Source organism: Python bivittatus, unplaced genomic scaffold (assembly GCF_059951505.1).
Source record: "Python bivittatus isolate LINGU-HERP-01145 unplaced genomic scaffold, Pbiv_v1 ctg000480_np1212, whole genome shotgun sequence".
NCBI lineage: Eukaryota > Metazoa > Chordata > Lepidosauria > Squamata > Pythonidae > Python > Python bivittatus.
The window spans coordinates 56763706-56791475 of record NW_028277075.1 but is presented as its reverse complement, the minus strand read 5'-3'; the positions used below and the strand labels follow the sequence as shown (position 1 = coordinate 56791475).

Below are 27770 nucleotides of genomic sequence, written 5' to 3'. Positions count from 1 at the left end.
AGATTCTGCAAAAGTATCCTCAGAACTACATGAGTATATTCCCACACACGTGTACGAACGTGTGCCTACGCTCACTTTCTACAACTTCCTGCAGTGGTTCCGCTGTCACTCCGAGTGCCGCGCAGCTCCTCTAGTTCGCCAGAAGAGGACGGACGTCTCCTTAGCTGACGCGCGTTTCTGCTAACGGAGGAGGCATGTCCTGATAGGGCCGCCGTAGCAGCGAGGTGGCCTGTGCGCTGAGGTCTTCCACGTCAGCTGGAGCAGGCAGCGGTGCCAGCACGAGCGGGGAAGGGAGCTCTGCGACGGCTGATCGAGAAGGAGGCGGCCGCCGCTGCTGCCGCGCGGGTTCAGCAACCGCGTCCGATTCTGCCACGAGATCCCTCGGCTGAGGTAGCTGCGGCGGCCGCCCGGTTTGCGAAGGGAGGGAGGGCGGGCAGGCGGGCCCAGGAAGCGCTTGGATAACACCGAAAGCGTGGAGGAAGGCAGGCAACGGGCCGAGGCGGTGGGCTTTCCGGGCGAAAGGTTCGAGTCCCGGATATGGTAAAGGAGGGGATCCCTCTCGCCGCGACCCTTCCTCCGCCTCTCGTCTCTGCACCCGGCTTTCCCTTCCCGAAGACGCCGCCCTTCAGATCGTTCCGCGGGGCCCAAGAGCGACCAACCCGCCTGGCTCTGTCGGGGTGGGGAGGGCTTCGTAGCCCTTCCATCGCAGGGCGTTGGGGTTTCACTCCGTTAGGAATACAGAACGATTTTCCTCTGAATCAATGAAGGCAAAGCGGGGTGAATGTTCTGCTGGGACTGGGGCGTCCTTGCCTTTCAGGGATTCGTTTGGGGCTCAAAAAGCAAGGATGCCGTTGCTCACTGAGCACCTAGGCCAAGGACAATCCATGAAACCATAGCATGTGAAAGAGCCATTTGGGCCATCCAGTCCAACCCTCTGCTTACTTTTGTGTGTGTGTGTGTGTGTGTGTGTGTGTGTTTTCTTCTGTCTTCAAATCAGCCTTGACTCCTGGCAACTGCCTGGACTAGTCCCTGCAGCTTTCTTGGCATGGTTTTTGGAAAGTGGCTTGCCATTGCTTCTTTCCTAGGGCTGAGAGAGAGTGACTGGCCCAGGGCCACCCAGCTGGTTGTGTGCCTAAGGTGGGACTAGAACTCATGGTCTCCAGATTTTTAGCTTGATGTCTTAAGCACTACACCAAACTGTTTACTATAGGAGTTCAAATTAGAGCATCCCAGGTTAATATCTGTCAAGCTTTCCCTTGAGCACCACCCATGAGAGTATTTGCTAAATTACTAAAAAGAAATCTTCCAAACTGCTCTAGTCAGTTATATATTTTATCACTTTAGCTGTCCCTTAAAGTCATAATAGTGGTTCTGCCTTTTCCAGCTAGCCAGCAGCATCTAGCCTACATTGGCTGATTTCCAAAAGCTAGGCAGGCTCAGATCTGGTTAGTACTTGGGTGGGAAATCTTCAGGAAAGGCCAGAGCTCTAGGCTATATTGGGGTATTGGAGGGAAAACCACCCTGGAAGAAGGCAATAGCAAATTACTTCCATATTGTTGACAAAGAAAGTTATATGGATGTGTCTATTTAGTCTTTAGGAATAGAGCTTGATTTGAAAAAGTCTACTGTTTTACAGAAGCTTAGGCTATATAAAGAAGGGTCGTACTCATAGGTGTCTGGTACAAACCACAATGATGAAAAATGGCAAAACATGTATCATGGCACAAACCCAGCTTTTCATATTTGAGTCTTGATGTTGGATACAAGTACTTAAGTCAAAGGATTTGTATCATGTCATCATAATATACATTTCATCACCCACTCACCCATCCCCCAGGCTCCTGTAGCTGCGCTGGATTGGATCAACGGTTTGTCTGTTCCAGCTATCAGATTCCCATAATAGCAAATCAGAAGCCTAATGGGATGCTTACAGCTGGGACATGCATGTACACCATTTTCCAGCACCTGGAATTCATTCTCTGAATACATGAGCTCCATTTAATCAACATGGCTAATTATTATTATCTCTTTTATGGATTCTTCTGGTTTTTGATGTATTGTATAATCTGCCTCTCTAGCTCAAGCCCAACACTAGAGATGTATTGTTAAATAAAAATGGTAGCTGGTTAGATTGGAGGTTCCTATAAACTGAACTCTAGTTATGAGATGCTCCAACTGGAGAGTTGCAGCAAGTGGCAGCACTTACTCAATCTTTCCTGATCTTGAAAAAGCTGAGCAGGACTGGGACTGGTTGAACGTGGAAGAAGCCATTTGGGTGAGGGGGAGGTGGTGTAGTTGCTTCAAAATTCTTATGTTGCTTTTGTCATGCCACAAAGCCAGCTTTTCATATTTGAGTCTTGATGTTGGATGCAGGTAATTAAGTCAAGGGATTTGTATCATGCCAGTTTTAGATGGGCTGGTCAAAACCTAGTTGCAGCGTGTTACAGAATTATAGAAAAGCCATTGTGCAGTATTGTATTTGTCACTTTATTATGAAACTCTTCCAGTAATCCTCAGCATCAATTCTTTCTTGCATGTTTCATGGAATTCTTACTTACAGAAGTCAGATTTTTTTATTGAGCCATTCAGAACAACCAGCATATCATTCTTGGTCATTTGTTATATATTTAAACTCCCCCCCCTCGCTCAACTCTATGTATACACATGCGAAACATTTATTATTTCTCTATCTGTCAGCATGAGTTCTCCAGAAAAGATTATTTGTAAGCCAGTTGGTACACATTATTTCCTTTAAACCTTCCACTCTGGAAATTTTAAACAATAACAAGGTTTTGGTTTACTTTCCAAAGTTTAGGGGATATCACATTTTATAGAAGATTGTAAACCATCTGACACTTCAGATGTGTTTACATTTAATTTTTTTTTTCTTGAACATTCACAAGAATTTCTAGAATTATTTTTGGAACTCTTCCTTATCTGAACTTTCATCCATTCAGCTGTTTATCCTTGATTAATAGTACTGTTCCCAATAATAATATTTGGTATTCTCATACTGCATCTCTTCATTTGGAAAACTATATTTAGTCTTTCTTTCTTTATACATTTGTTTATTAAATAATGTACTGACGAAATAAAACTACAGGACCAGGAAAAAAAATGCAGAATTAAAAAGAAAAATAGACGGGACAAGAAGAAAAAGGGGGGAAAGAAAGTAAAAATGTGTATATGGGATGTTACAGAGAAATACAATAAACATTGATAATTTTTCTATCCAATTACACTGTGTGCACAATTATTAGGCAAGTGAGTATTTTGACCATATCATTTTTATGCATATTTTCCACCTCCAAGCTGTATAAACCTGAATGCTTATTGGATATAAGTATATCAGGTGATGTGTATTTGTGTAATGAGGGAGGGTGTGGCCTAAGGAGATCAACACCCTATATCAAGGTGTGCATAATTATTAGGCAGCTTCTTTTCCTCAGGCAAAATGGGCCAAAAAAGAGATTTAACTGACTCTGAAAAGTCAAAAATTGTAAAAAGTCTTTCAGAGGGATGCAGCACTCTTGAACTTGCTAAGATATTGGGGCGTGACCACAGAACCATAAAACATTTTGTTGCAAATAGTCAACAGGGTCACAAGAAACATGTTGAGAAAAAAAGACGCAAATTAACTACCAAAGATTAGAGAAGAATCAAACGTGAAGCTACCAGGAACCCATTATCCTCCAGTGCTGTCATATTCCAGAACTGTAACCTACCTGGAGTGCCCAAAGTACAAGATGTTCAGTGCTCAGAGACATGGCCAAGGTAAGGAAGGCTGAAACTCAACCACCACTGAACGAGACACATAAGTTGAAACGGCAAGACTGGGCCAAGAAATATCTGAAAACAGATTTTTCAAAGGTTGTATGGACTGATGAGATGAGAGTGACTCTTGATGGATCAGATGGATGGGCCTGTGGCTGGATCAGTAATGGGCACAGAGCTCCACTTCGACTCAGATGCCAGAAGGTGGAGGTGGGGTACTGGTATGGGCTGGTATTATTAAAGATGAGCTAGTTGGACCTTTTCAGGTTGAAGATGGACTCAAAATCAACTCCCGAACCTACTGCCAGTTTTTAGAAGCAGTGTTTTCTTCAAGCAGTGGTACAGGAAAAAGTCTGCATCTCTCAAGAAGACCATGATGTTTATGCAGGACAATGCTCCATCGCATGCATCGAAGTACTCCACTGCATGGCTAGCCAGTAAAGGCCTCAAAGATGAAAGACTAATGACATGGCCCCCTTCCTCACCTGACCTAAACCCTATTGAGAACTTGTGGGCCCTTCTCAAACGGGAGATTTACGGTGAAGGAAAACAGTACACCTCTCTGAACAGTGTCTGGGAGGCTGTGGTTGCTGCTGCACAAAAAGTTGATCGTCAACAGATCAAGAAACTGACAGACTCCATGAATGGAAGGCTTATGACTGTTATTGCAAAGAAGGGTGGCTATATTGGTCACTGATTTTTTGTTTGAAATGTCAGAAATGTTTATTTGTAAATTTTGAGTTGTTTGTTTATTCTCACTTTAACAGATGAAAACGAGTGAGATGGGGGAATTTTTGTTTTTCATTTAGTTGCATAATAATTCTGCACGCTAATAGTTGCCCAATAATTGTGCACAGATAGATATACTCCTAAGAAAGCCAAAACCTCACTTTTACTTTCTTAAATATTCAGGTTTGAGGTTTATTAACATTTTGGATTAACCGAGAGCGCTGTAGTTGTTCAATAATGAAATTCATCCTCAAAAATACAAGTTGCCTAATAATTGTGCACGCAGTGTATATTTATACCAAGATTATCTCTTAGGAAACATTGTTAATATACCTAATAAATGTGACCAGATTTGAATAAATTTATCCTTTATTATAGGATTTTTCAAAGCTTTTTGCTGTAAACTTCAGCAAGATTGACTGATTTCAGATATCAAGTCAGCTGCCAATGGTTTTTTTAAAGATTTTCAAGACTGCCAAGCTTGATGTAAGAATGTTACATAATACTGACAAGCTTCAAAGTAGATACATACTGTTCTGTAATGTTAATATTTTTAATGATTGAGTTCCAGATATTTAGAAAGGAATGGTTAAGCTTGACTGGTCTGAAAGCAAGTTAGAATTTGTGACTAATCCTTTTGCAATAACATTTACCTCAATAATTAAGTCTTTGATCCTACAAAATCCTGTTTATAAAATAAATTTAGCTTCATACTTTAAAAGACCATGATAGAAGATTAGGAGTCGATAAGGTGAAATTTGTCTCCACATTTTCCAAATTTAACTTTTAAGTGTCAGGAGGAATGGCATCATCCAACCAATAGGGAATCCAATATTAAGTTCAATTTGTATCCATTAAATATTATTTATATATTTAATTATATATCTTAATTGTTGTAATTGAAAGGCACCAAAATGATGTTTACATTTAGTGTGCTTAAACTTCCGTTATGGTTTTATTTATATTGTATAGGTATATTGTTTCTGGATTTAAACAATTTTTAGAATTTTGTGCTTAAGGCTGGTCACCTGCTAAACCAACAAAGTTTTGATGCATACATTATTTCTGTGTGCATTTGAAGCCACGGTAGATGAGACATGTTTGTGGTGCTGTTTAAAACCATTAAGAGGAACACTTTGGGAAGTGCTTCTCTGAAGCTATGGCTCCGAGCATTGTGTTTTTTGAAGGAGGAGCCATTTCAAAGAGCTCCCCATGTTGTTTTGCCGCTGTAGTTTGGCAGCAATCCTGATGGAAGTTGCATCTAAGTTTGCATACTCATAGGATGATTTTGGGAGGCACTGAAGTAGTTTTGCTGAGAGGCACAGAGCAGTAGTTCTTAAACTAAGTGTAATTTGGGCATATTCTGGGGGTAATGGAGCAATCTGTAATTGCTTGTTTGTGATTTGAGGATCCAGTTTGCTGCTGCTGAGATGCTTGTGTAAAACAAGAGTCTTGGGGTTTTTTTGTAGGGGGTAATGACATTATTTGAGGCCGGGCAAAGGGGTAATTAAGTCAGACAGTTTAAGAACCACTGACGTAAAGCTTAAATACTGCAGGCAGGAGGCTGTGGAAATAGTTTTATGCAGTCCTATGTGTTGGATTCTAGGTTTGGAAAAAATGGAAACAATTTGTGCCTTATCTACTTAGGTGCGTAACTTGAGGTCATGCCTAGTTATTTTAGTGAAACATGGTCAACTTTATATTGTATGTGGTCTTAATCAGAGAAGGGTTAGTGACTATTTTAAAATGTAGACTGTCCTTGAGATTAATTCTCCCTATTGTGTTTTTATCTGATGTTCTCCTGTTTATGAAAAACATAACAAAAATTGTTAAATAGTTAAGTAGTTCCGTGTTGGGTGCTTTGGTAAACTATAGGCTTCAAACTTTTATTGGAGGTTTTTTTCTGTTACCTTCTATGAATTGCATGAGGAATCATAGTGAATTATTAGCTCTGTTAATTTATTTTCTAGAATTTCTGAGACCTCTTTGGAAGTATTTACATTTGGAAAGCCTTTGACAGAAGACCACAATGACGGCTGCAGAGAATGTGTGCTATACATTAATTATAGTGCCGATGGACTCAGAACCACCCTCTGAAATAAGCTTAAAGAACGATTTGGGTATGTAATATTTCCTAGGCTGCTGTTTTATAGCTTTGGGTATATTTATTTCAGAAATTTAAATAGATATTTTACACTCAAAGTGATATACAGAAAGTAAAAGTGATAATAATATACAATTTATTTAAATATTACAGAGTTGCAATGATACTGAAGATGAGCAATCTAAAATATATAGTGATGGCTGAAGTGATTAACAAACTACAGAGCAATGAAAGGAAAAGTTCTTTTAAAAAACACACCAGTTGCTTGAATAACAAGAATGAGAGAGGGAGACAGGTTACTCAGCATCCCTCAGAACTTAAATTTACATTCAAATAAATTACAGAATGGGTTGTTTTGAGCATTTTGGAAATGTCTTGAGCTTGAAACAGCTGTTCAGAGCTCTGGGTATCCTGAAAAAGGCTCAGAGGCAATCCATTTTGCATTCAAAGCGGCAACTTTGCATCTGAAACTGGATTTTTTATGAAGTTTCACACTCAAAACAATTTAAAGTAAAACATTTTTCACACTCTTAGTGTCACTGTTCTGCAATGTGCAGCTCTTGTTCTTTGCAGAAGATTAACTTTCACTTGGACACTTATCAAGCTCTTTGTCCTATGATTGCTGTATTTGTACTCTAAATAGAAGTGCCTTCAGTGACTGGCTTGAGGATTGTATGAACTTAATAGCAATTACTCAGCAGTGCTTCCATTTTTGCTTCATTGGCCTATATACTTTGTTGTTGTTGTTGGAGTACATAAATCCACACCAGTGTTTTTCAAACTTGGCAACTTTAAGCATGCTGGCTGGGAAATTCTGGGAGTTGAAGTCCACACATCTTAAAGTTGCCAAGTTTGAAAAACACTGAACACTTCATCATTGTGTAAGAGCTTTTGATGAGAAATTTATATCCAAAAGAAGCTGTGTAAGAATAAGCAAAGCAGTGGTTCATAGTGCAAAAGTTTATACTATCATACGATGTGCTTACTTTAAACCTTTTCATTTAACAGAAAAAGGAGATGTGAAATTAAAGACAGAGGCCTTGAAAAAAGTGATAATAATGATACTAAATGGTGAAAAGTTGCCAGGACTTCTGATGACTATTATTCGGTTTGTGCTGCCACTTCAAGACCACACCATAAAGAAACTACTTTTAGTATTTTGGGAGATTGTTCCCAAGACTACTCCAGATGGTAGATTGCTGCAAGAAATGATCCTTGTTTGTGATGCCTACAGAAAGGTTAATCTTTTAATTGGATTTATGTCTGATATGAAATTCTTGTTACAGATTAGTTTATAGTACTCATTTTCTCTTTTCCAGTAGGCAATTATAAGGATGTTTACTGGGCATAAGATCAGTTTCCATATAGGTTTAAACATTTTGAATCATTAGAATTCTATTCCATTACAATGCATGACTTATGATCCGTGTTTCAAAATGCATTTAGGATGTCATCTTGCTAAAAACAGCCAGGTGTCAGTTTATGCCAGTTGTTTAGTTCGCTCTAAAATAGATTCTTCCTTTTTTATTGAAACACTGTGAATTAAGAAATAAATGTTCTAGCTAAATATATAACATATTGTTTTAAAATATAACATTAATGCATGTAAAAATATATAAAGCAAAATAATATGAATAGTGGCATGTGTAGATCTACAAGGCTCAACTCAAATGTACATATATCACCTAATGAAGCTGAGCCTGCTCTTTTTTTTCTCCTCAGGGAACTCTGGTAGATGACTTTGTAGATTAATTAAGTATTGTTTCATATTAATGTTGAACAAGGAAACTTGTTATCTGGAATAAACTAAGAGCTCAAGTTGTGTTTTGACATTCATTTAAGTGTGTTCAGGTCATAGTAACAATAGTTTGCTGGCATAGATGCAAGGGTAATGACTCAAAAAGTCTTCCTCGGTACAGTATTTCATACATATCTTTGCTTAATAAAAAGACATAAATGCATCCAAAGTAAGGATATGCAAAATGGCTGTTTTGAGTATTCTGAGCGAGAGTTGTAATAGTTGTTTTGATCTCTTTAAAGAAGCTGTAATGCGCTCAGTTGAATTAATCTTGTTTTTATTCAAATATATTTTATTATACATTTCTGGATAAATACTCATCTGTGGATTTTAGGTGTATTATTATATTTTTAACATGATTGCAATATAATGTCCCATGTCTCTTAAATGCAGAAGATTGCTTGATCTATAGCTGATACTGGCCACTTACTTGTCTTAACTTCATTAAATACTGAGGAGAGTACAGTTCTAGAGATTTGTCTTTATTTAATCTGATTGGACATAGGTATCTGTGTAAGCATTATATATTGAAAGCCATGGTGATCCTGTGGCATATGTTTTGGAAGTATGCTTAAGATTTCAGCACTGTTGAATATATAATAAGGTTCAGATTTCTGTATGACCATGTTCCAACTGTATGAGTTTGGTAGATAATTTGATCAGCCAAAGGTTGATTTCCTTTGTTCTCTCTTTTGTAAGAAGGAACTCAAAAGGTTGCCTGCCTTGCTCTCTTCTTCTCCCCCTTTCTGCATAAGTAGGTCCCTCAACTCTTTAGATCAGGTTCAGAGGGTCTGTATAGGAGATAAGTAATCTGACACCTGATACCATTAGATAGCAACCCTGTAACACTTTTTGTTAATTTTGTTGCCTCAGGATCTTCAACATCCAAATGAGTTTATCAGAGGCTCCACTCTTCGTTTTCTCTGCAAACTTAAAGAACCGGAACTGCTAGAGCCATTGATGCCAGCTATCCGGGCATGTCTGGAACATCGTCATAGTTATGTGCGCAGAAATGCAGTCCTTGCAATTTATACTATTTACAGGTAAATTCTGTCAATTGACTAATATCGCAAAGCCTGCATATGGAAAATGGTCTTTATAATATCTGTAATTCATCTTTATAATATCTCTAACATTTGCTTGCTAATATGCATGTGTGTGTATACAAATGAATAAAGATCTTCAGAACTCTGGGATTTAATCTCTTTTGACCAAAATCAAAACAGATAATGGTCCCATAGTTAGACTTCACTAGCCAATAAAATCAATTTCAAGAAGAAAAATAAAAGCTTGCCATTTCTGTTGAAATTCAGATGCATGATGAAAATTTACTAACATTTAAGTATTTATAATAGTTGTGCTTTTAAGTAATGTGATTGATGTTATCTGTTTTTAATTTATAATTTTTTTATTTATATAATATGTAATATCCAGCTGTGTAGAATAATATGTATAAGTCATACATTATAGGTCACAATGTATAATAAATAAATTGTGTATCAGAAATGTATGCCTACTGGCCTGGAAACTGATACTGAGCCTTTGTCTTGGGTTTGAAATATTTAACCATTTTGAATTTTTTTTATTTTATTTTAGATGCAAGTGAAGTAGTGTAAATTGAAGAAAAATGAAATGGAAACATGCCAAGTGTTTATAGCATGTTATGTAAACTTAGCCCATAACCCAGAGAATACCTTTGTGGAATGATTTTCCTTGCTGGTAATCAGATTGTCTTAGAAAGGGCTTTTACACACTTGCTAGTGGCTTGTTAAACAGTGCATAAAAAAAATAAATAAGTGGAAGACAGTCAGAAACATTCAGCTCCTATTAATTTTTAGTCATTTGCTACATCTCTCCTTCACTTATAACCTGGATATAATTGCAGTGTTACAGATTCACACTATTAGTGAATCTTTTCTTTTCTGAAAATACAGGTATGCTAGTTTGAGAAGTCTTGTTGAAATGCAGGTACAGATCTTGAATGAAGAATTGTTCTTTAACTCCCCCACCCAAGACACAGTGTCTATATCTTGCATTATCAAACCTTTTGTTTGTAAGTAATATCTGTGCTTTTTCAAAAGAAACTTTGAACATCTTATACCTGATGCCCCTGAGCTGATTCATGATTTTCTGGTGAATGAGAAAGATGCTAGTTGCAAAAGAAATGCCTTCATGATGCTAATTCATGCTGATCAGGTAAAAATATAGCCTTCCTAGTTCTGATTTACATTTAATAATTGCTGTTAATTTGGCACTGACATTTCAACTTCAGTAGTATATGCCAAGACAACCTTGCCTGAGTTTCACTGTACAGGTCCATCATCTGTAGCTATCTGAACCCCTGAACTCTAATCCCTCCAAAACCTGAAAAGAAACTCCAGAAAATTCCAGCTCTGTTTATGTGTGTGATGCATGTTTGCTAATTCTCCACCCAACCCCCTGCCCCAAATTAAGTCTCCATCACTGTTTTATTTTTCTTGGATTTGGAAGGCACTATATAAATAATAATACTGATAAACAGAGTAATAAAGTCCCTCATAGATGAAATGTTGAATATAAATATGAATAAGAAATACTGTGGAACTAAATTTCAAATGAGTACAGCAAAACTCATGCTTGTTTTTTCATTTCTAAAGGATCGAGCTTTAGATTACTTGAGTACCTGCATTGACCAAGTCCAGACATTTGGTGATATTCTCCAGCTGGTTATTGTGGAGCTAATCTATAAGGTACAGTAAATCATGAAATTAATCCTTAACAATGAAAGCAATTACCTCTGAACAAGATGTGCTGTTGAAATAAGATTCAGTCATAAGTTCAGTTAGTAACTTGAGAAGCTTGAAAAGGGAAAAAGAAATTGTGACAGAAGCTTTCATGAGCTAGAGTATACACTGTTAGATGGAAAGAGAGTTAGGTCCAAGCAGCAGAAGACCTTTCTGTTTGTACCATTTATGATTGCTGATAGCTGTCTCCTCCATTTATATTTTGTGGTGTCCATACAATGTGCTTCTTTCAGCTCTTATGATTGGCAGTTGGGGGCTGGGTTGCAAAAAGGATAGGAAGCCATGAAGTAAAGTACTGCTTGAAGTTTACTAGATTTGTCATTGTATTTTTTTAATACAGTGTACTTTGAGACATAATTTGATTATGGTCTTCCACTAATTTTGATGTAGTTATAAAGAAACTAAGCAACTGATGATTTTTTTTAAAAAAAATCCTTACTCAGGATGTAAATAAATGTTTCTGTGTCTGATTTCCAAATGTAGGTTTGTCATGCTAATCCTTCAGAAAGAGCTCGATTTATTCGTTGTATCTACAATCTACTACAGTCATCAAGTCCTGCAGTAAAATATGAAGCAGCAGGAACATTAGTTACACTTTCCAGTGCCCCAACTGCAGTCAAGGTACTGCATTGCATTGTGATTTAATAAAGTTTGAAAATACTATATAGTCGGAGACTAGGCAATCTTTATGCAGATTAATGATGCTCGCCAAGTCAGGTTTGAACAGGTTTGTTATGGGCCAAGAGAATGGGAAATCGGGTTGCCTTGTGGATCTGTTTGGCTTGTATACTAAACTGAAAAGCTGTATGAATTCTCATCAAACCAAAACCAAGCCTTGGAGATCAATTTTTCAGAAAAAAAAATGACAAATATAAAGGAGAGCTTGAAAGATTCAAATCATGTTGATTTTCATCTGTGTGGTTCATTAAGTCCTTTCTCCGTTGGACTTGTTTGGGTAAATACGCAGTTTTGTTAATTGTCAATCAAAAAGAATGAGGTTTGTGCTGCCAAAACCAATGCTAAATGAAAAAATGTACACAACCACCCAGATGTGGATGCGCTGCAATTTGTGTTTGAATCTTCAATTTGTCTTCCGTTTATATTCAGTCAGTAGTAAAGGGAAACTTGTCACAAGAGATGGTCAGGCATTAAAGATTTTTAATTTTTGGCCTGCTAACATAAGACTTATTTAAGGGGAAGAGGTATTTGAGGTATAACATTTCAGACCATTCAGGTAACTACCTGCATATGCAAGTGGGTTTAAATGTTCATAAATGTTATATAGGCTTCCTGATTCTTCCACTTTTGCAAATCGTATTATTTGCTTAAACGATTGCATTTTATTGATTTATTTTCTTAACTTTTAATTTTTTTTCTCTGTATCGCACAAGGATAATGTTTTAAATACCTTAATTCTACCTTAGGCAGCAGCTCAGTGCTATATTGACCTGATCATTAAAGAAAGTGACAACAATGTGAAGCTGATTGTCCTGGATCGCTTGATTGAACTTAAGGATCACCCTGCCCATGAAAGAGTACTGCAGGTAGGTACAGTTGTAGTACTACATTTGTTTCCCCAAATTTAAAGCAATTAAATAAAATGCTAACAGTATATTGTGAAGAAATTTTGGAGGGGGGTGGAGTTAATTTTTTTTATTATACAGCTTTATCTATACTTGCTATAGTACAACTCCTGTAACATCAAAACTACCTTGATTGGATACTGAATGTAGTGAAGCCTCGAGTGGTCTTTTGTTTTTGGGTTTGAATAAGAAAGTTGCCTCAGTAAGGGAACAAAGGAACTACATTTCTCATTATGTTTTTTTCTGCTCAAAATTCCACACCACCATGGGCATCTTCAAAGGAGGGCAAGTGACAAAATTTGCATCATGACATTAGGACTTAGATATCATGACTTATCTGAGTCAGAATTTGGGATGAAGTAGGTAAGGGTGAGCTTTGTGTCATGATGTCACTGATCTTGTGTCATATTTTTGGGTCATGCTGGCTTGTTGCAGACACCATTCAAGGCAACTTACCTTTCATTCTTTAGGGGTTCCAAATGCTAGTCTGCTCATGTGAAAACAAAGGGAAATTAGATATTGAAATAACTTGATTATTTAACAGGCCAAGAATGAATTTTACAATCTTTCAACATACTTCCCTGATTTAAAATTACTCTCTCAAAATCTACTTTTCAATAATAACAACAACAATTTTGCTCTAATATCTGTTATATGCCACCTGGTGGGATATCCATTTATTTATTAGTAATACATTTTGATGCTGCTTGGCAATTCTTATAATTGTGTACAAATTTAACTGCATTTTCTTAGTCTGATTAATGAATGCCTATAAATGAAATGTGTTTTATTTCAGGATTTGGTTATGGACATACTAAGAGTTTTGAGCACTCCTGATTTGGAAGTTCGCAAAAAGACATTACAGTTGGCTCTTGATCTTGTATCTTCCCGAAATGTAGAAGAGGTAAAATATATGTTACTTTATGCCTATTTACTTGGAAATGTATATAATCTTAATGTAAAATTAATATTGTACATATTAGTATACATACATATAATAATTTATAATTAACAGTAATTATTGTTTTGCCACTAGTTGGTGATTGTTTTGAAGAAAGAAGTAATTAAAACAAATAATGTGACTGAGCATGAAGACACTGATAAATACAGACAATTGCTTGTTCGGACTTTACATTCTTGTAGTGTTCGGTTCCCGGACATGGCTGCCAATGTCATCCCTGTGGTATGTAATTCAACTTTTGTTTTCATTGGTCTGCACTATTTGTTATTGTTAACTTGATGCTGTTATCAGCTTACTTTATACAAAAACATTCTTCATCCCTAATTCAGATTTCCTATATATTGCTTCTGTAATAACTGTTTATCTTTGAGATACTTCTAACCTAGAGGGTTTTTCTTTATTTATTTGAGAAGTTATGATCACTCACTACCTAGTGCCTGGTGATTTGCTGCATCCAGCCTCAGAATTGGTTTAATTGGTTGGTTTAATTTGTAGATCTTTTTTCACATACTTTTCCATTCCATTGAAAACAATGGAGAACAATGACCTTCTGACTTTTGACTGATGTAGTGAAGAAGCTGATCCAAAAGTAGGCAAGCCAGGTTTTGGGTCCAGAGTTACTTCCAACCCAGTCTTAACCTCTTATTCCATTCTCAGTTACTTTCAACATGGTTAGGACAATTCTGTGTTCATTTTCTGAGCTGGATTTTAAAGAACTTATTCAGTCTTACAATGCTGTTAATAGTCAATTTAACTGGGTTCATGCTACAGCCTAGAGTAGATTAAAATGGAATTGAATAGTTCATAGTTCAGCATGTTGGTGAGGCAGGCTGTCACATTCAGTCATAATATGGTTTATTTGCTTGAGTATAGCATGTTGTGTAAACCCAGCCATTATATAATTATATATATTTCTTTTTATAGAAGTGTATTATGAAGAATGTTCTGACTACAGAGATATGTCACTTTCATTTAAGTATTCATAAATTAGCTTTACTGAGCCATTCCATCTACATCTATTTTGCATAGGCTATATTGATTAAAAAGTGAACTGTGCCAGAGCTATTACCATTTACATCAGGGATGCTCATCTTTTGTTAGGCTGAAGGCCATCCAGGGGCTCCGTATTGTGTACCTCTGATCTACGTTTTTAAGATATCTCTTATTTATTAGTGTAATATACTATGGTGCAACTAAGCTGCACCTAATGTCTTTTGTCAATTTAAATTGTCATGTCAAAAACAGTTGCACATAAATGCTTTTAAACTGGTAACCATTCCCATTCTTATTTTGTATTAACCAGACATTAAGCAGTTACTTTTGTGTCATTCCATGGTTCCCCACAATAGCCCAGGCAAAGGTATGAGTGATTCATCTGAAATCTCCAAAACTTACCAAACTCCATGAGATTTCAGTAGTGTTTAATTTATTGGGGGGGTGCTGTTACTGGTATACATAGTCAGGTGCCATCTTGCTGTGTCTTGTATTAGTCAGTGGTGCAGTGGTTTCTTCCAGATGTGGGGATGCCGTTGTTCATACTTACTCTTCTTCTAGTTGATGGAGTTCTTAAGTGATTACAATGAAGCGGCAGCTGCAGATGTATTGGAGTTTGTGCGTGAAGCCATTCAGCGTTTTGATAATCTCAGACTACTAATTGTAGAGAAAATGTTGGAAGTCTTCCATGCTATTAAGTCTGTCAAGTAAGTTTAAGATATGCCTCGAAAATTCAGCACTTGAATTTCAATGTGTATTACTTTTAAGACTTTGTGTTTGTAATGCTGTCAGCACCACCAAAGTAATCTAGATACAAATGACTTTGGATGAAATGACTTTCTTACAGTAGGAATTTAGTTTATTGCTGAAGATTTGTCTCTGAATGCATTTAAAATTCCATTTTGATGCATTGTATAGAACTTACCAGATCTAAATCTCATCCTTAAAAGACCTGCATTGCAGTTCTCTAATGCCTACTAAGAAATATCTCATTGTGTTTAGTTGGCTGTATTCCCAGGATTGCAGCCTTTGTTACTTCGCTTTTGGATTTATCATAGAATTGCATTAAAATGAAGTCAGAATATGAAGCGATCGAAAATTCATTAAATATTATTTCCTTAAAGAAATCTGAAGCACAAGTGACTGTTTCTAAATAAAATATCCACAAATTGCCATTCAGGGATTTTTAATGTTCATTCTTCTATATAACCTGGCCCATTTCTGGTCCACACAATTAAAAAAAGGCAGGGTCCAATAGGACATTTTTAAAAAATCTAAATTTATATTAGTGAAATCCAATAATCCTGTTCTCAAATAATATATATTTATATATTTATTCATTTATTATTAGATTTCAGGAGGAATATGAAGCATAGTTAATAAGCTACAATTTGTATTAAAGGTCCCCCAAGGGTGCAGTTATATATATATATATATATATATATATATATATATATATATATATATCCACTGAGAGTAAGTCTCAGTGAATGTGTCAGAACTGCTTAGATGGATGTAGGACTTTGCTATCAATTAATTTTTTTGCTGGTTGCAGACACTTTGTTCCCCCATCATTTCCTCTCCTACCTGTCACATTGTCTCTGCACTGGCAGAGCTTTCTTTCCCTTTACCTAGACTCAGGCATGCATCTGTGACATTCAAACAACTCATTGTGTTGCTGGAAAGAATTTTCTACTTATGACAGGGAGTAATAGAGAAGAGCTTGTTCTGCTGCTTATCTGCTTTTCTGTACTTAATTGACACTCACTCTTGGTAATCAGTGGAGTAGAAAAGTGCACTTCTTGGAAGGAAAATATACCCTCTCTAAGTTATGATTTATTTTCTTTTATCTGGGATGAGTGGTGTTTCCATGTAATCCCTTGCAAAATCAAATCCATTGTCATAAATAACCTGGCTGAATAGTTTGTTCTGCTTTGCTTTACAGAATTTATCGGGGAGCACTTTGGATCCTCGGAGAATACTGCAGCACAAAGGAAGATATACAGAGTGTAATGACAGAGGTCCGTAGATCATTGGGAGAGGTATGTGCCTGCATTGTTGTTAATTGGAAATGTTTTTCTAAGTTGATCTATTTCAGAGGAAAAACATAATCTCTGAAAAATTCTATAGAATCTTGAAACTGGTTCTTCATTTCCTGAGGATGCATTTAGGAATTCTTTAAATGAAAAGCAATATGCTAGTATCAATAATTTCTGATAGTGTAACTGAACAGAGTTTCATTATATTGAAGGAACTGATCATCTCAGCAATGGGTGATGAAACTAATGGTAATCTTATGACAGAAATCTAATTAATATGCCCTGCTTACAAAAGGGATTGATTAACTGGGAGGCATCTGAGATAATGGATTGTATCTGACAACATTTAGCTCCCAATGGAAACAATCCTTTTCTGCCTTCATTTTAATTGGAAATCCTTGGAAGCAGAATTGGGGAAGTGCAGAGCAAAGACAATTATGAGACTTCCTACTGCACATTTGCAAGGCAGCTCAGATAACATTGGGTTTGTAGATTTAAAAGGAATTCTATGTTGTAGAAAATTCTAATGAGATCCAAGATCAAATTCCAAATTGTCTTCCTGCTGCCAAAATCTTTTGACAAAAGAGTTTTATGTAATATTGAAGAGATGCCCTTTACCTTAAATGAAGTAAATCTACCTAATTCTTCAAATGTTATGTTCATGACTGTGATTGTTAGATCTTATAAATATTAATAAGAACAAAAGCAATACCCTGCTGGTTTAGACCCCTGGCCTATCTAATCCAGCAATCTATTCTTGCAGTGGCCAACCAACTGCACAGGGAAACCCACTAGTCTCCCAGCAGAGGGCCTTCACTGCCATCAAGGCTAATAGCCAATGATCCCCATGATTACCATGAACGTGCACATTTGAAGCCAAGTTGGAATTCACAACCATTTATCATAGCAAAATACATAGTGTATACAGCAGTAATAAGATTGTTATTAGTAATCAAATCTCCTAAGCTTATAAAATCCTCTTATTTTCCCATTCCTTGATTGTAATGCATTTATCTTAGTGCTTGAAAATAATCTTTATTACAGCCGGAAGTCAAATATAAACAAAACAAATATATGTATATGTATATAACTTTGTGTACGTGCATGTGTGTGCGCATGCCTTTGGGTCAGTCTTGACTCCTGATCACAAGAAAAGATGGATGGTACATATGAAAACACAAAATTGAGCAACTTGAGAGGATATATCTGGATCCTACTCAAACAAAAGAAACAACAAATCAAAGTTCTGTTCTCCACCAGGGAATTTCTTAAGGATAGGATGGATATAAGAAATCTGGAATTCCCTATAGAGAGAGCAGAAAAGATATATATGGGTAAGGGACTCACTGAGCCATTCCCACAGGAACATAAGCATTGGGCACTTCTCACACTTTAAAGCCTAGTAGGCAGAGGTTCTCCAAAGAGAGTCCTAGAGAGTGAAGCTTTTTTTTTTTTTTTTAAGCCAAGTTAACTTAGAGTGGTCTCCAAGAGCCAATGGGGCCAAATCCACTAGGAAAACATTAACCTTAGCCAAAAGTTAAATAGTACCAGGCTCTAGCATCCACAGAGACCAGGTCTAAGCCTAAAGCAGTGTTCTCAATACATCTTGGAACCACAAAAAAAGCTCTAGTAAATTAGGCAATTAGTACATTGAACAGCTTCAAGATTATTAAGCTTGAAAAGATGAGGAATGAGAGTAGGAGGGAGCATGCTTGCCTTTTTAACAATTTTACTGCTGCTGCTTTTTTACATCCAGATCCCAATAGTAGAATCTGAAATCAAGAAAGAAGCTGGTGAGCTGAAACCTGAGGAGGAAATCACTGTGGGTCCAGCCCAAAAGCTGGTAACTGAAATGGGAACTTATGCTACACAGAGTGCCCTTAGTAGCTCCAGACCTGCCAAAAAGGAAGAAGAGAGGTGATTACGTTTTTGCTGTTCTTAGGATGATTTATATAAACATACACATATAATGTGTCTTTTTTTTTTTTTTGCACAAGTCTCTTAATGTGATTTCTTATTTTATCTTTCATAATATCTGTACTATACTTGGTGTTTTTATTTCTGCTCTGGAGTTTAGAAGGTAATGATAATAATTTATTGTAAAGGCAATTATTTGAAAAGATAACCGCAACAGGTTTTTTTCTTATCCATTTTTGGACAGAACAGATGATTTAGTAAGTATTGTGCAAAGGATGAAATTCTTTGTCATGGAAGAGTTGTCGGCAGACTTTTCTATTTCCCAGTGTAGTTCACTTTACTTGTCTATTTTATAGCCCCCTCTTCCCCCAACCCTTAGAGTGGAGTTAGAGGGTGAGGAGTAAAAAGGAATTGCAGAGAGATGGGAATTTTTTTTCTGTGAGTTCTCTTGATAAAAGCATTCCTCCTGTGGAACAATTAATAAGATGACCCCCAATTTTTATAAATAAAATCTTATTACAGAATTCCTTAGAAAGACAGTACTTTTTTAGCAAGTGGCCATGAATTAAAAATCATAGTGAGCTTATAGCACCTGCAAGTTGGCAGAATCATGGACAAAGAGAATCTTACAGTGCAGGCACAAGGCATGTATGCAATATTTTTATAAAGGAACTAGTTGTGTGCAGCTTGAAGAAACCTTCCTTGTTGCAATCAAGTGGTTTATGGTGAAATGTCTTGACCAGCTTCTGGTACTGTTTGAACCAGATTGTTTCTTATAATTGGTCACTTCATGGATACTATTGTAATCAAGTTTTACAACTGGAATAACTATACTATTAACCTAATATCATTTGTAGTTTGTTTCGGGTGGTTCTTTTGAGAAAGCAAACAAATGCATGAGTACAGTTCTTTCTGCATGTTAAAAGTGTTACAGCTTTCAGCTTCCTCCACACTGTATTGCATCAACTGCAGCAGTACCAGAAAGGCACTCAAGTGGGCAGAATTCCTCCTTCTCTCTACTCTTTGCCCCCTAAAAAGCCTATATAGAAGATCGAAATTGTCTTACAAGAAAGACCAAGCATGTGACACAGAGGAGGCTGCAGTTGGTGAAGGTGTCATGGAAAACTGAGATAAGCCAGCTTGCATAGGAAGCCTTCTCAATTGCATAAGCTCTCTTTCCCCACATTTTTATAACCCCCGCCCCCCCATTCTCATCTCTAGGTGTTTCATGTGATGGTCCTTTGACTAGTGGCTTTTCAGGAGGCTGTGATGAGAAAGGGATGAACGTCTTGCATGACTCCTTTAGCACCACATTTGGTAGAATCTGTTATAAGGGAAGAATGTACCATTGCCATCCTTTCATGCAGAGGACAACAATTTTCTTAGGTGTCAAGCCTGATAATTTAAGTCTTAAAATGTTTGCAGCACTCTCTGCCCAAAGATTTCCCACAAAAACATTGAAAACCTGGCAAGATTTTAGTATTCCCATACTAGAGCTAGAACCCCAGAAGCTTGTGAGATTTCAGCTATTTGGTGGGTTCATAGATGCATTCTAGAAGCTAGAATCTCACCAAGAACACCAATTTTCTGCCCTGTTCTTACTCACTTTTGGAGGGAGATAATTGACTTTGTCATGACTAATTGTGAGTTTCTGTTCCCATATCTCCTTGGTATATATTACTAAGATGGGCACGTGCCTTTTATCAGCCAGTATCTGTGGCTATCTAGAGCTACTGAACTACCTACGTAAATTTTCCTTTTGTATATAAACTAATGAACTCTTCAGTAGCTAAAATATTGATGAAAGAATCTTAGATCCAGGAGACAGAGAGGTCAGAGTTCCCAGAAGTATTTGAAACTCAAGTTCCTGTATTCATCTTCATCTTGTCTGAGGAAAGTTTTGTCACAACATGAAAATAATTTTAACATAATTGCAATATATCATTTTAAGTATCATTTATAAATCCAGTAGCATACTATTAATGTATAAGAATTCCTTCCTACAGCTAAACTAAAACAGAATACATGGGATTGCCAGCTGCTCCTTTTCTAAATGTTAAGTCTACTTTTCTTTGTAGACCTCCACTAAGAGGGTTCTTGTTGGATGGGGATTTCTTTGTTGCTGCTTCCCTTGCGACAACTCTGACCAAGATTGCTTTACGTTATGTGGCTCTGGTTCAAGAAAAGAAGAAACAAAATGTAAGTGATTTTTCTCTGATGTATTCATAGGGGCTTTGTATCATTAAATTTCAACTTTTAGGCAAAAGCTGTACATCTCACTTATGGTTCTTTGCAGGCTCATTTATATGGAGATACAACTGACCCAACATAATACATTACTGATGCATAGGGTTCCAAAGGCAGCAGCCTGCTTCACATAACCCAGTAAACTGTGCCTTAGCGTATTTGAAAGAAATCAAGGGAGACCATAGGTTGTAAAACTGTCTTATCTGTATAATTAATTTAGAGAGAAAAAGAGACAGTGTTACCACAAACCACAATTTAGATCCTGGATGACTTTTTAAACTGTGATGGTTGGAAATTGCATGCCAAAGCATCTGCCCTATAGCAAGAGGGAAGACTTTATTATGGTTTTTCTTTTGGGGCTGCCTGGACAAATTTAGTGTGATGCGGCCTGTGTCTTGTGGCTGCTACTCTTTGGGGTCTTGATTCAGTCTTTCATGCCATTTTGAAAAAGAGAATAGTGGAATGCATGGAATTAAAAGAAATGCAAGTTGTATTATTATCATCTCTCTCTGTTCCAATTTAGTCTTTTGTAGCTGAGGCGATGCTAGTTATGGCCACTATTCTCCATTTGGGCAAGTCATCTCTCCCCAAGAAGCCAATCACAGATGATGATGTGGATCGGATTTCCCTGTGCCTGAAAGTGCTCTCAGAATGTTCCCCTCTGATGAATGATATTTTCAACAAGGAGTGTAGGCAATCCCTTTCTCATATGTTGTCTGCTAAGCTGGAAGAGGAGAAGCTGTCTCAGAAGGTGAGATTTCATCTGCACATCTATCTTTAAGATTTTTGGAAAGCTTCAGTTCTGTGCCAAGGTCAAGGACCAATTCTTAGGAGAAGCGTGTAGGATTCAGCCCTTTCCTTTCAGTTTACACTTCTTTTAACCATTTCTTATTTTCTCTTATGCCAGAAAGAGTCTGAGAAGAGGAACGTGACCATTCAACCAGACGACCCTATTTCTTTTATGCAGCTTACTGCTAAAAACGAAATGAGCTCAAAAGAAGATCAATTTCAGCTCAGTCTTTTGGCAGCTATGGGGAACACTCAAAGAAAAGAAGCTGCTGATCCACTGGCATCCAAGCTCAACAAGGTAATGTAAACTTGGATTCTTCCCAGGCAGTTCTTCAGCAGGGAAGTATCTTACCTCATGTTTAATAGTGAAAGGTAGTGAAAGCCTTGGAGGAAACTCTGCAAATAAGGCTTAGCTGTAGGTGAAGGGAAACTGATGACGTGGTTTCCTAAGCAAAACAAGGAAGTGCTACTAGAACTGTAAATATATAGTTTATTTAACTGTGTGGTTTAGTCTTTCAATGTATGGGTTGCCATGCCAGTGAGAAAGAGAGTAATTGTATTTTGGAATGAATTGTCTTAATAGCTTTGGGATATTGGCAAGTTTAAGAGGGGCTTATAGAGCTAAGTGGAATTAAATATTATTGGTAATAAAACAAATGATCTGCACTTATTTTCCAAAATTCTTAATCAGCTTTTTGATAAGACAGCAACACCAAAGTGCCATGTGTGGATGCTCAGGCAACTGCATTATCTTCACTGAGGTTTTTCTGGTAGAGGGCTGTCAATTGCTGCCTAAGTAACTCCTTATCCTTGACAGGTGACTCAGTTGACAGGTTTTTCAGATCCAGTCTATGCAGAAGCATATGTCCACGTCAACCAGTATGATATTGTGTTGGATGTGCTTGTGGTAAACCAGACGAGCGATACATTGCAGAATTGCACGCTAGAATTGGCTACATTGGGTAAAGAACCCCCCATTTTGACACTTGTGTACAGTTACTTTTTTTTTTTTCCTGAATACTTTTTTCCATGTTTTTCATTAACATTGTGTTTGTGTGTTCCCTTCAAACCATTTTAAATAGGCGACTTGAAGCTTGTGGAAAAACCATCTCCTCTGACCCTTGCGCCACATGATTTTGCCAATATAAAAGCGAACGTGAAAGTAGCTTCCACTGAAAATGGAATTATTTTTGGCAACATTGGTAAGTGTTCTGTTTTATATATAATAAGGGATTTTGAAAGTTTGACACTTCAGGTCCCTGTTGAGAGAAAATGAATGAATGGGTGGATGAATTATAATATATTGTAATACAGGAGTTAATCAACAGCACTTAAAATATTCAGTAATACTATTTTCAGAAAGGTGTCTCTTTTTAGAAATGAAATGATGTATTTCATTCAGTTTTAAGACTCACAACATATGTGCTGACTTTTTTTCTCTTTGTTTTTAGTGTACGATGTTTCTGGGGCAGCCAGCGATAGAAACTGTGTTGTTCTCAGTGACATACACATTGACATCATGGATTACATCCAGCCTGCTAGTTGTACTGATGCTGAGTTCCGTCAGATGTGGGCAGAATTTGAATGGGAAAACAAAGTGAGCTCTATAAATTGTTTCAATATTTACACTATATTTTTATTATTAAACATTTTTATAATAATAAGAAAGAAACCATATCAACCATGAAGGATAAAAGACGTATAAAAGAATGGAAATGTAAAGTACAGTTAATAAGGTACAAATAAGTAAACACGGGATCTAAAATGTCACGAGATTACACTTTTTCAAATATTGTTAGTAATTTATAAAGTTATGAAATGTGTTATATCACTGGAGGAAAAACTAAAAATCACTATTAAGATTTAAATTAAGAATACCTGGTTAACATAGTATAAATCATTAACTATAATTATAAGCTATAATAAATTAGATCAACACCAGGGATCCAATGAGCATTTACACTGTAAGCTGTATATAAAAGAACTTTTCAGGTGAGTGAGTGATCTTGTCTGTACAAATACCTCTACACCAGAAGTATAGAAAATGTGAGAAAGGCTGCAATATTTAAAGAGATCCCAATTAGATTATTGCTGGAGCATTTTTGATTTAAAATAGTCTGCAGTCTTTTAAATCATATACAATTCTTCAAATATATTAGAAATTGCTTTTTTGTGATATTGCATACTCCCACTATAGTCAGTCTCATACCTCTGAAAAAGATAAAAGTATTGGTTTATATCACGGATAAGTAAGCATTATTTCTTTTCTGTCCATGTTCCCTCTGAAATAATGAGTCACAGTACCTGCCAGTAATGCCAGAACTGGCACTAGAACCTACAGGGGATAGGACCACTACTGCTCTCTTTCTAGCCCCTTTCTCCCCCACTCCTTCTTCCCCCTCCTCGTATAGCAGAGTGCAAGGAAGAACAGATTGCTTTTGTCAGAGATCTGAACTCCTTGCAAAGAATTTTTGAAATAAACAGAGAGCCACAGGCTGCTTATCTTTGATTTAAATAATTCAGTATTGAAACCACCACCCACAAAAATATTGATAAAAGTTTGTTTGTTTGTTTATTTTATTAAATTTATTATGGCTGCCCATTCCAGAAGACTGGGTGGCTTCACATCCTTGAAGTGATATGTCGAAAGAACTGAAAACTAGGGTAGTTTTCTGAAATTGTAGAATACAATTGATGGTAACACTTAAAAACCCAAATGATGTTTTATGAAATCTGAGATTAAAAACTCAGATGTTTTCAACTATTTCTTATCGATTGAAAGATAGCTTGATAAGTTAATGTGTATTTATTTTTGAAGGTTACAGTGAATACCAATATAGTGGATCTGAATGAATACTTGCAACATATATTAAAATCAACTAACATGAAATGCCTTACTCCAGAAAAGGTAAGACCTTTTATCCAGATCTGGAATTAGAATGGGGCTTGCTTGGTACTTCTGTCTTTCTAATCCTTTTTGCCACCCACCCAACTCCTGCACTTATCTGCTGAATTTTTTTGGGGGGGGCTTAGATTCTTGGAATGGGATGTTGGTGGCAAAGGATGCCAGTGACAAGTGGAGTGCTTTTGCTAAACATTTTGACTGAAGGGTTTACTGATAGCATGTTAAGGATTTAATGGGTTTAAAATTTGCTTTATTTTGGTTTCACTGTCAGTTCATGTAAATCTGTTCTTGAATAAATAAGGTATGTGTATATTTATTGCTTTTTGGATGTAATGTAATGAAAAAAAAAGGTCAGGCGTTAAACCACAGGCCTGCTCAGCTATTAAGCTTCAAGGGGAAAATATACTTTTATAAACGTATCAAATGTTGTTTGCTAGGCACTTTCTGGTTATTGTGGCTTCATGGCTGCCAACCTATATGCACGCTCCATATTTGGAGAAGACGCACTTGCAAACGTCAGCATTGAAAAGCCAATTCATCTTGGACCTGATGCCCCAGTCACAGGACATATAAGAATTCGGGCAAAAAGTCAGGTAATTATATTTCTGTGGAGCTGTCCCCTTAAATTTGTGAACTTTTCACAATGTTTGCTTTTAATTTACCATTTATCATTAAGCCAATGAATAATCTGCTGTATATTGACTTATATAGCACGTTATCCTGAATGAATTCTTCAGACTACAGGGAATACCCTGTAAATCTTTGTAGAATAAACACATACAGTATTTTTCCGACAATAAGACGCCCCCATGTACAAGACGACCCCCACTTTTCCAGCCCAAAATTAAAAAATCAGTATTTTAAAGATAGTGCAGAACACATTTTTATTTAGTAATTAGTTAACATTGACCTGATACACTCGGTGGGAGGAGGTCCAAACTGTCTCTCTGCAGCTCTATTTCCAGGCTCTTTTGCTTCACTGATTACATTCAAGCACGAGTGAAACTGCAGATAGCTTGTCTCTGCAATCAGCCTTCCTCTAATTGGTTTGTTCAGCGTCAGCTGATGTCAGTTACATCAGGCTCGTGATTGGAGGAAGTCTGTTTGGGAGACAAGCTATTTCACTTGTGATTGGAGGCTAGCAATAGGAGCAAGCCTCTCTGCAGAAACAAAGTATGGGCAGTTTGGAACCGCGTGATTCTCAGCTGACTTCCTTGAATAAGACACCCTTCCGTTTTTAGGCTAAGGATTTTAGAAAAAAATATTGTCTTATAGTCGGAAAAATACGGTAAATCGTCATGAGGAGAAGTGCTGATGAAGTAGATCCTGTCCAAAAATGAAGTAGGAATTTTCTGAACTGCCATGAACTGTTGCATTTACGTGATGGCTTCTGGGACCTTTCTTCATACCTCATTATATATGTATCTCCTGAAAAGCTGCTGAGTATATTTGAGAAACTTTTAAAAGTATTTATAATTCAGTGCAACCAGGTATCGTTAGAAATTTGTTGATTTTCTGATGCCTGCATTGAAATACTTGAGTTCCCTTCATTCCCAATTACAGTTGGGTTGGCAATTAATGTGTGCAAAAATTCAGAATCTCAAAATAAAACTTATCCCTCATTGTACTTGACAAACTTCAGGAAGGATTCTGCAGTTACTTTAGAACCTATGAACTGCCAAATTATAAAAATCAGTGTTGTGACATACCAATTCCATTAATTTTATTTATTTATCAAATTTGCACACTGCTGTAATAGTATACACTCGAATGTAATTTTTTTCCAAAGCTTTAGGATATCAGAACATAATAAAATTACATTTAAATTCATTCTGACAAAAATCATATAGATGAGAGTTTAATTAATAGATGTTTTCAATTATGGGTTTTTCCCCCCTTGGCCCATTATGCACCCTCATAATCTGGGAAGCCATGGGGAGGGGGAGGAGTACTGTCATTGGGTGCTGTCCCTCATGATTAGGAGGCCACCTTTTGCAGTACTTAATCGTTTATCTCAGTGGGTTTTGATTTATATAGCATCAAACTGAGAAGTTTCTATGAAATGAAATGCTTAAGATGGTAACTAAAAGTTAAATGACTAAAAGGCTTTACCCAAAACTTTTCTGGGCTGTAGTGGTAAGAGAAATTAGGAAAAAATGTGTTCAGTACTGAACTGAAGGGTTAACTGTGATTTAATTATTTCAGGATTTTCTTATAAAATGCTCCAAACTTCCTTAAAATCTTTTCAAGTGTCATGTAGATGCAGACTTTGGGAAAAAATATTTCCCTTACATGTGAATTAGTGCATATCGAAATTATTATTTAAATTGTGATTATTATCTTTTTTACAGGGAATGGCTCTGAGTCTTGGTGATAAGATCAATCTCTCTCAGAAGAAAACTAATTTATAAATTTAAGATTCTTCTGATCATTTACAACTAAATGCTTGGAATTTTGCTTGTTGGATCAGAACATTTTGCATCTTCTATGTTTTTTGGTTGTAGAAGCTGATCTTGTATTGAATGCATTCCAGCAAATAATTTGTAGGTTTTACTTATCATCCAGGATCACTGTTGATAAAACTTCAAATCTATTTTTTCTCTATGTCCTTAGGAGTCAATTTGTCTAGTCTCTTATATGTACTCTTTCCAAACTAAAATAAAATACAATTCTCTATAAGTGTGTTGTTTTACTTGCACATTAGATCTACATTATTGAGATTTTAAGAAAGGTTTTATAGTAAACTTTAGGAGAGACTATGAGCAAAATTAGGATTTCTTGTCATACACACATAGACTTTCTTCATATGAACCAGATGCCCTTACCAGCAAGGAGGCTATGTTTCCTAATGCAGTGTGCTTTCCAATAAGCAATGTACAGTGGTACCTCGGGATACGAACGCCTCTACTAATGAACTTTTCGGGTTATGACCAGCTCCGGCCACCAAAATTTACCTTGATGTGCGAACTCCACCTCAGGGTACGGCCATTTTTCTGCCCTGACACATGGTCTGCGGCCATTTTTCCACCCCTGACACGTAGTCTGCGGCCGTTCTCCCGCTGCGCCCGGCCGTTCTCCCGCCGTGCCGCGCTGCGCCCGGCCGTTCTCCCGCCGCGCTGTGCGGCGCCCGGCCGTTCTCGCGCTGCGC

At 37.0% G+C, this 27770-nt stretch overlaps 1 protein-coding gene across 2 annotated transcripts; it reads left to right on the top strand.

Moving 5' to 3' along the window:
• The first annotated feature begins 204 nt into the window (after nucleotides 1-204).
• COPB1 (coat protein complex I subunit beta 1) lies at nucleotides 205-27301 on the top strand. 2 transcript variants are annotated; one of them, XM_088145986.1, is made up of 23 exons: nucleotides 205-390; nucleotides 4882-4989; nucleotides 6474-6623; nucleotides 7616-7845; nucleotides 9279-9448; nucleotides 10487-10601; nucleotides 11042-11134; nucleotides 11672-11809; nucleotides 12613-12732; nucleotides 13568-13675; nucleotides 13808-13954; nucleotides 15287-15432; nucleotides 16671-16767; nucleotides 18521-18681; nucleotides 20760-20880; nucleotides 21452-21679; nucleotides 21836-22015; nucleotides 22535-22679; nucleotides 22800-22919; nucleotides 23169-23314; nucleotides 24536-24625; nucleotides 25060-25215; nucleotides 26974-27301. In XM_088145986.1, the coding sequence occupies exons 3-23, from the start codon at nucleotides 6533-6535 to the stop codon at nucleotides 27031-27033; spliced, it is 2862 nt and encodes a 953-aa protein (XP_088002112.1). In that variant the 5' UTR covers nucleotides 205-390; nucleotides 4882-4989; nucleotides 6474-6532; the 3' UTR covers nucleotides 27034-27301. The 2 variants fall into 2 exon arrangements, with proteins under 2 accessions (XP_088002112.1, XP_088002111.1); XM_088145985.1 differs by lacking the exon at nucleotides 4882-4989.
• Nucleotides 27302-27770: the final 469 nt, after the last annotated feature.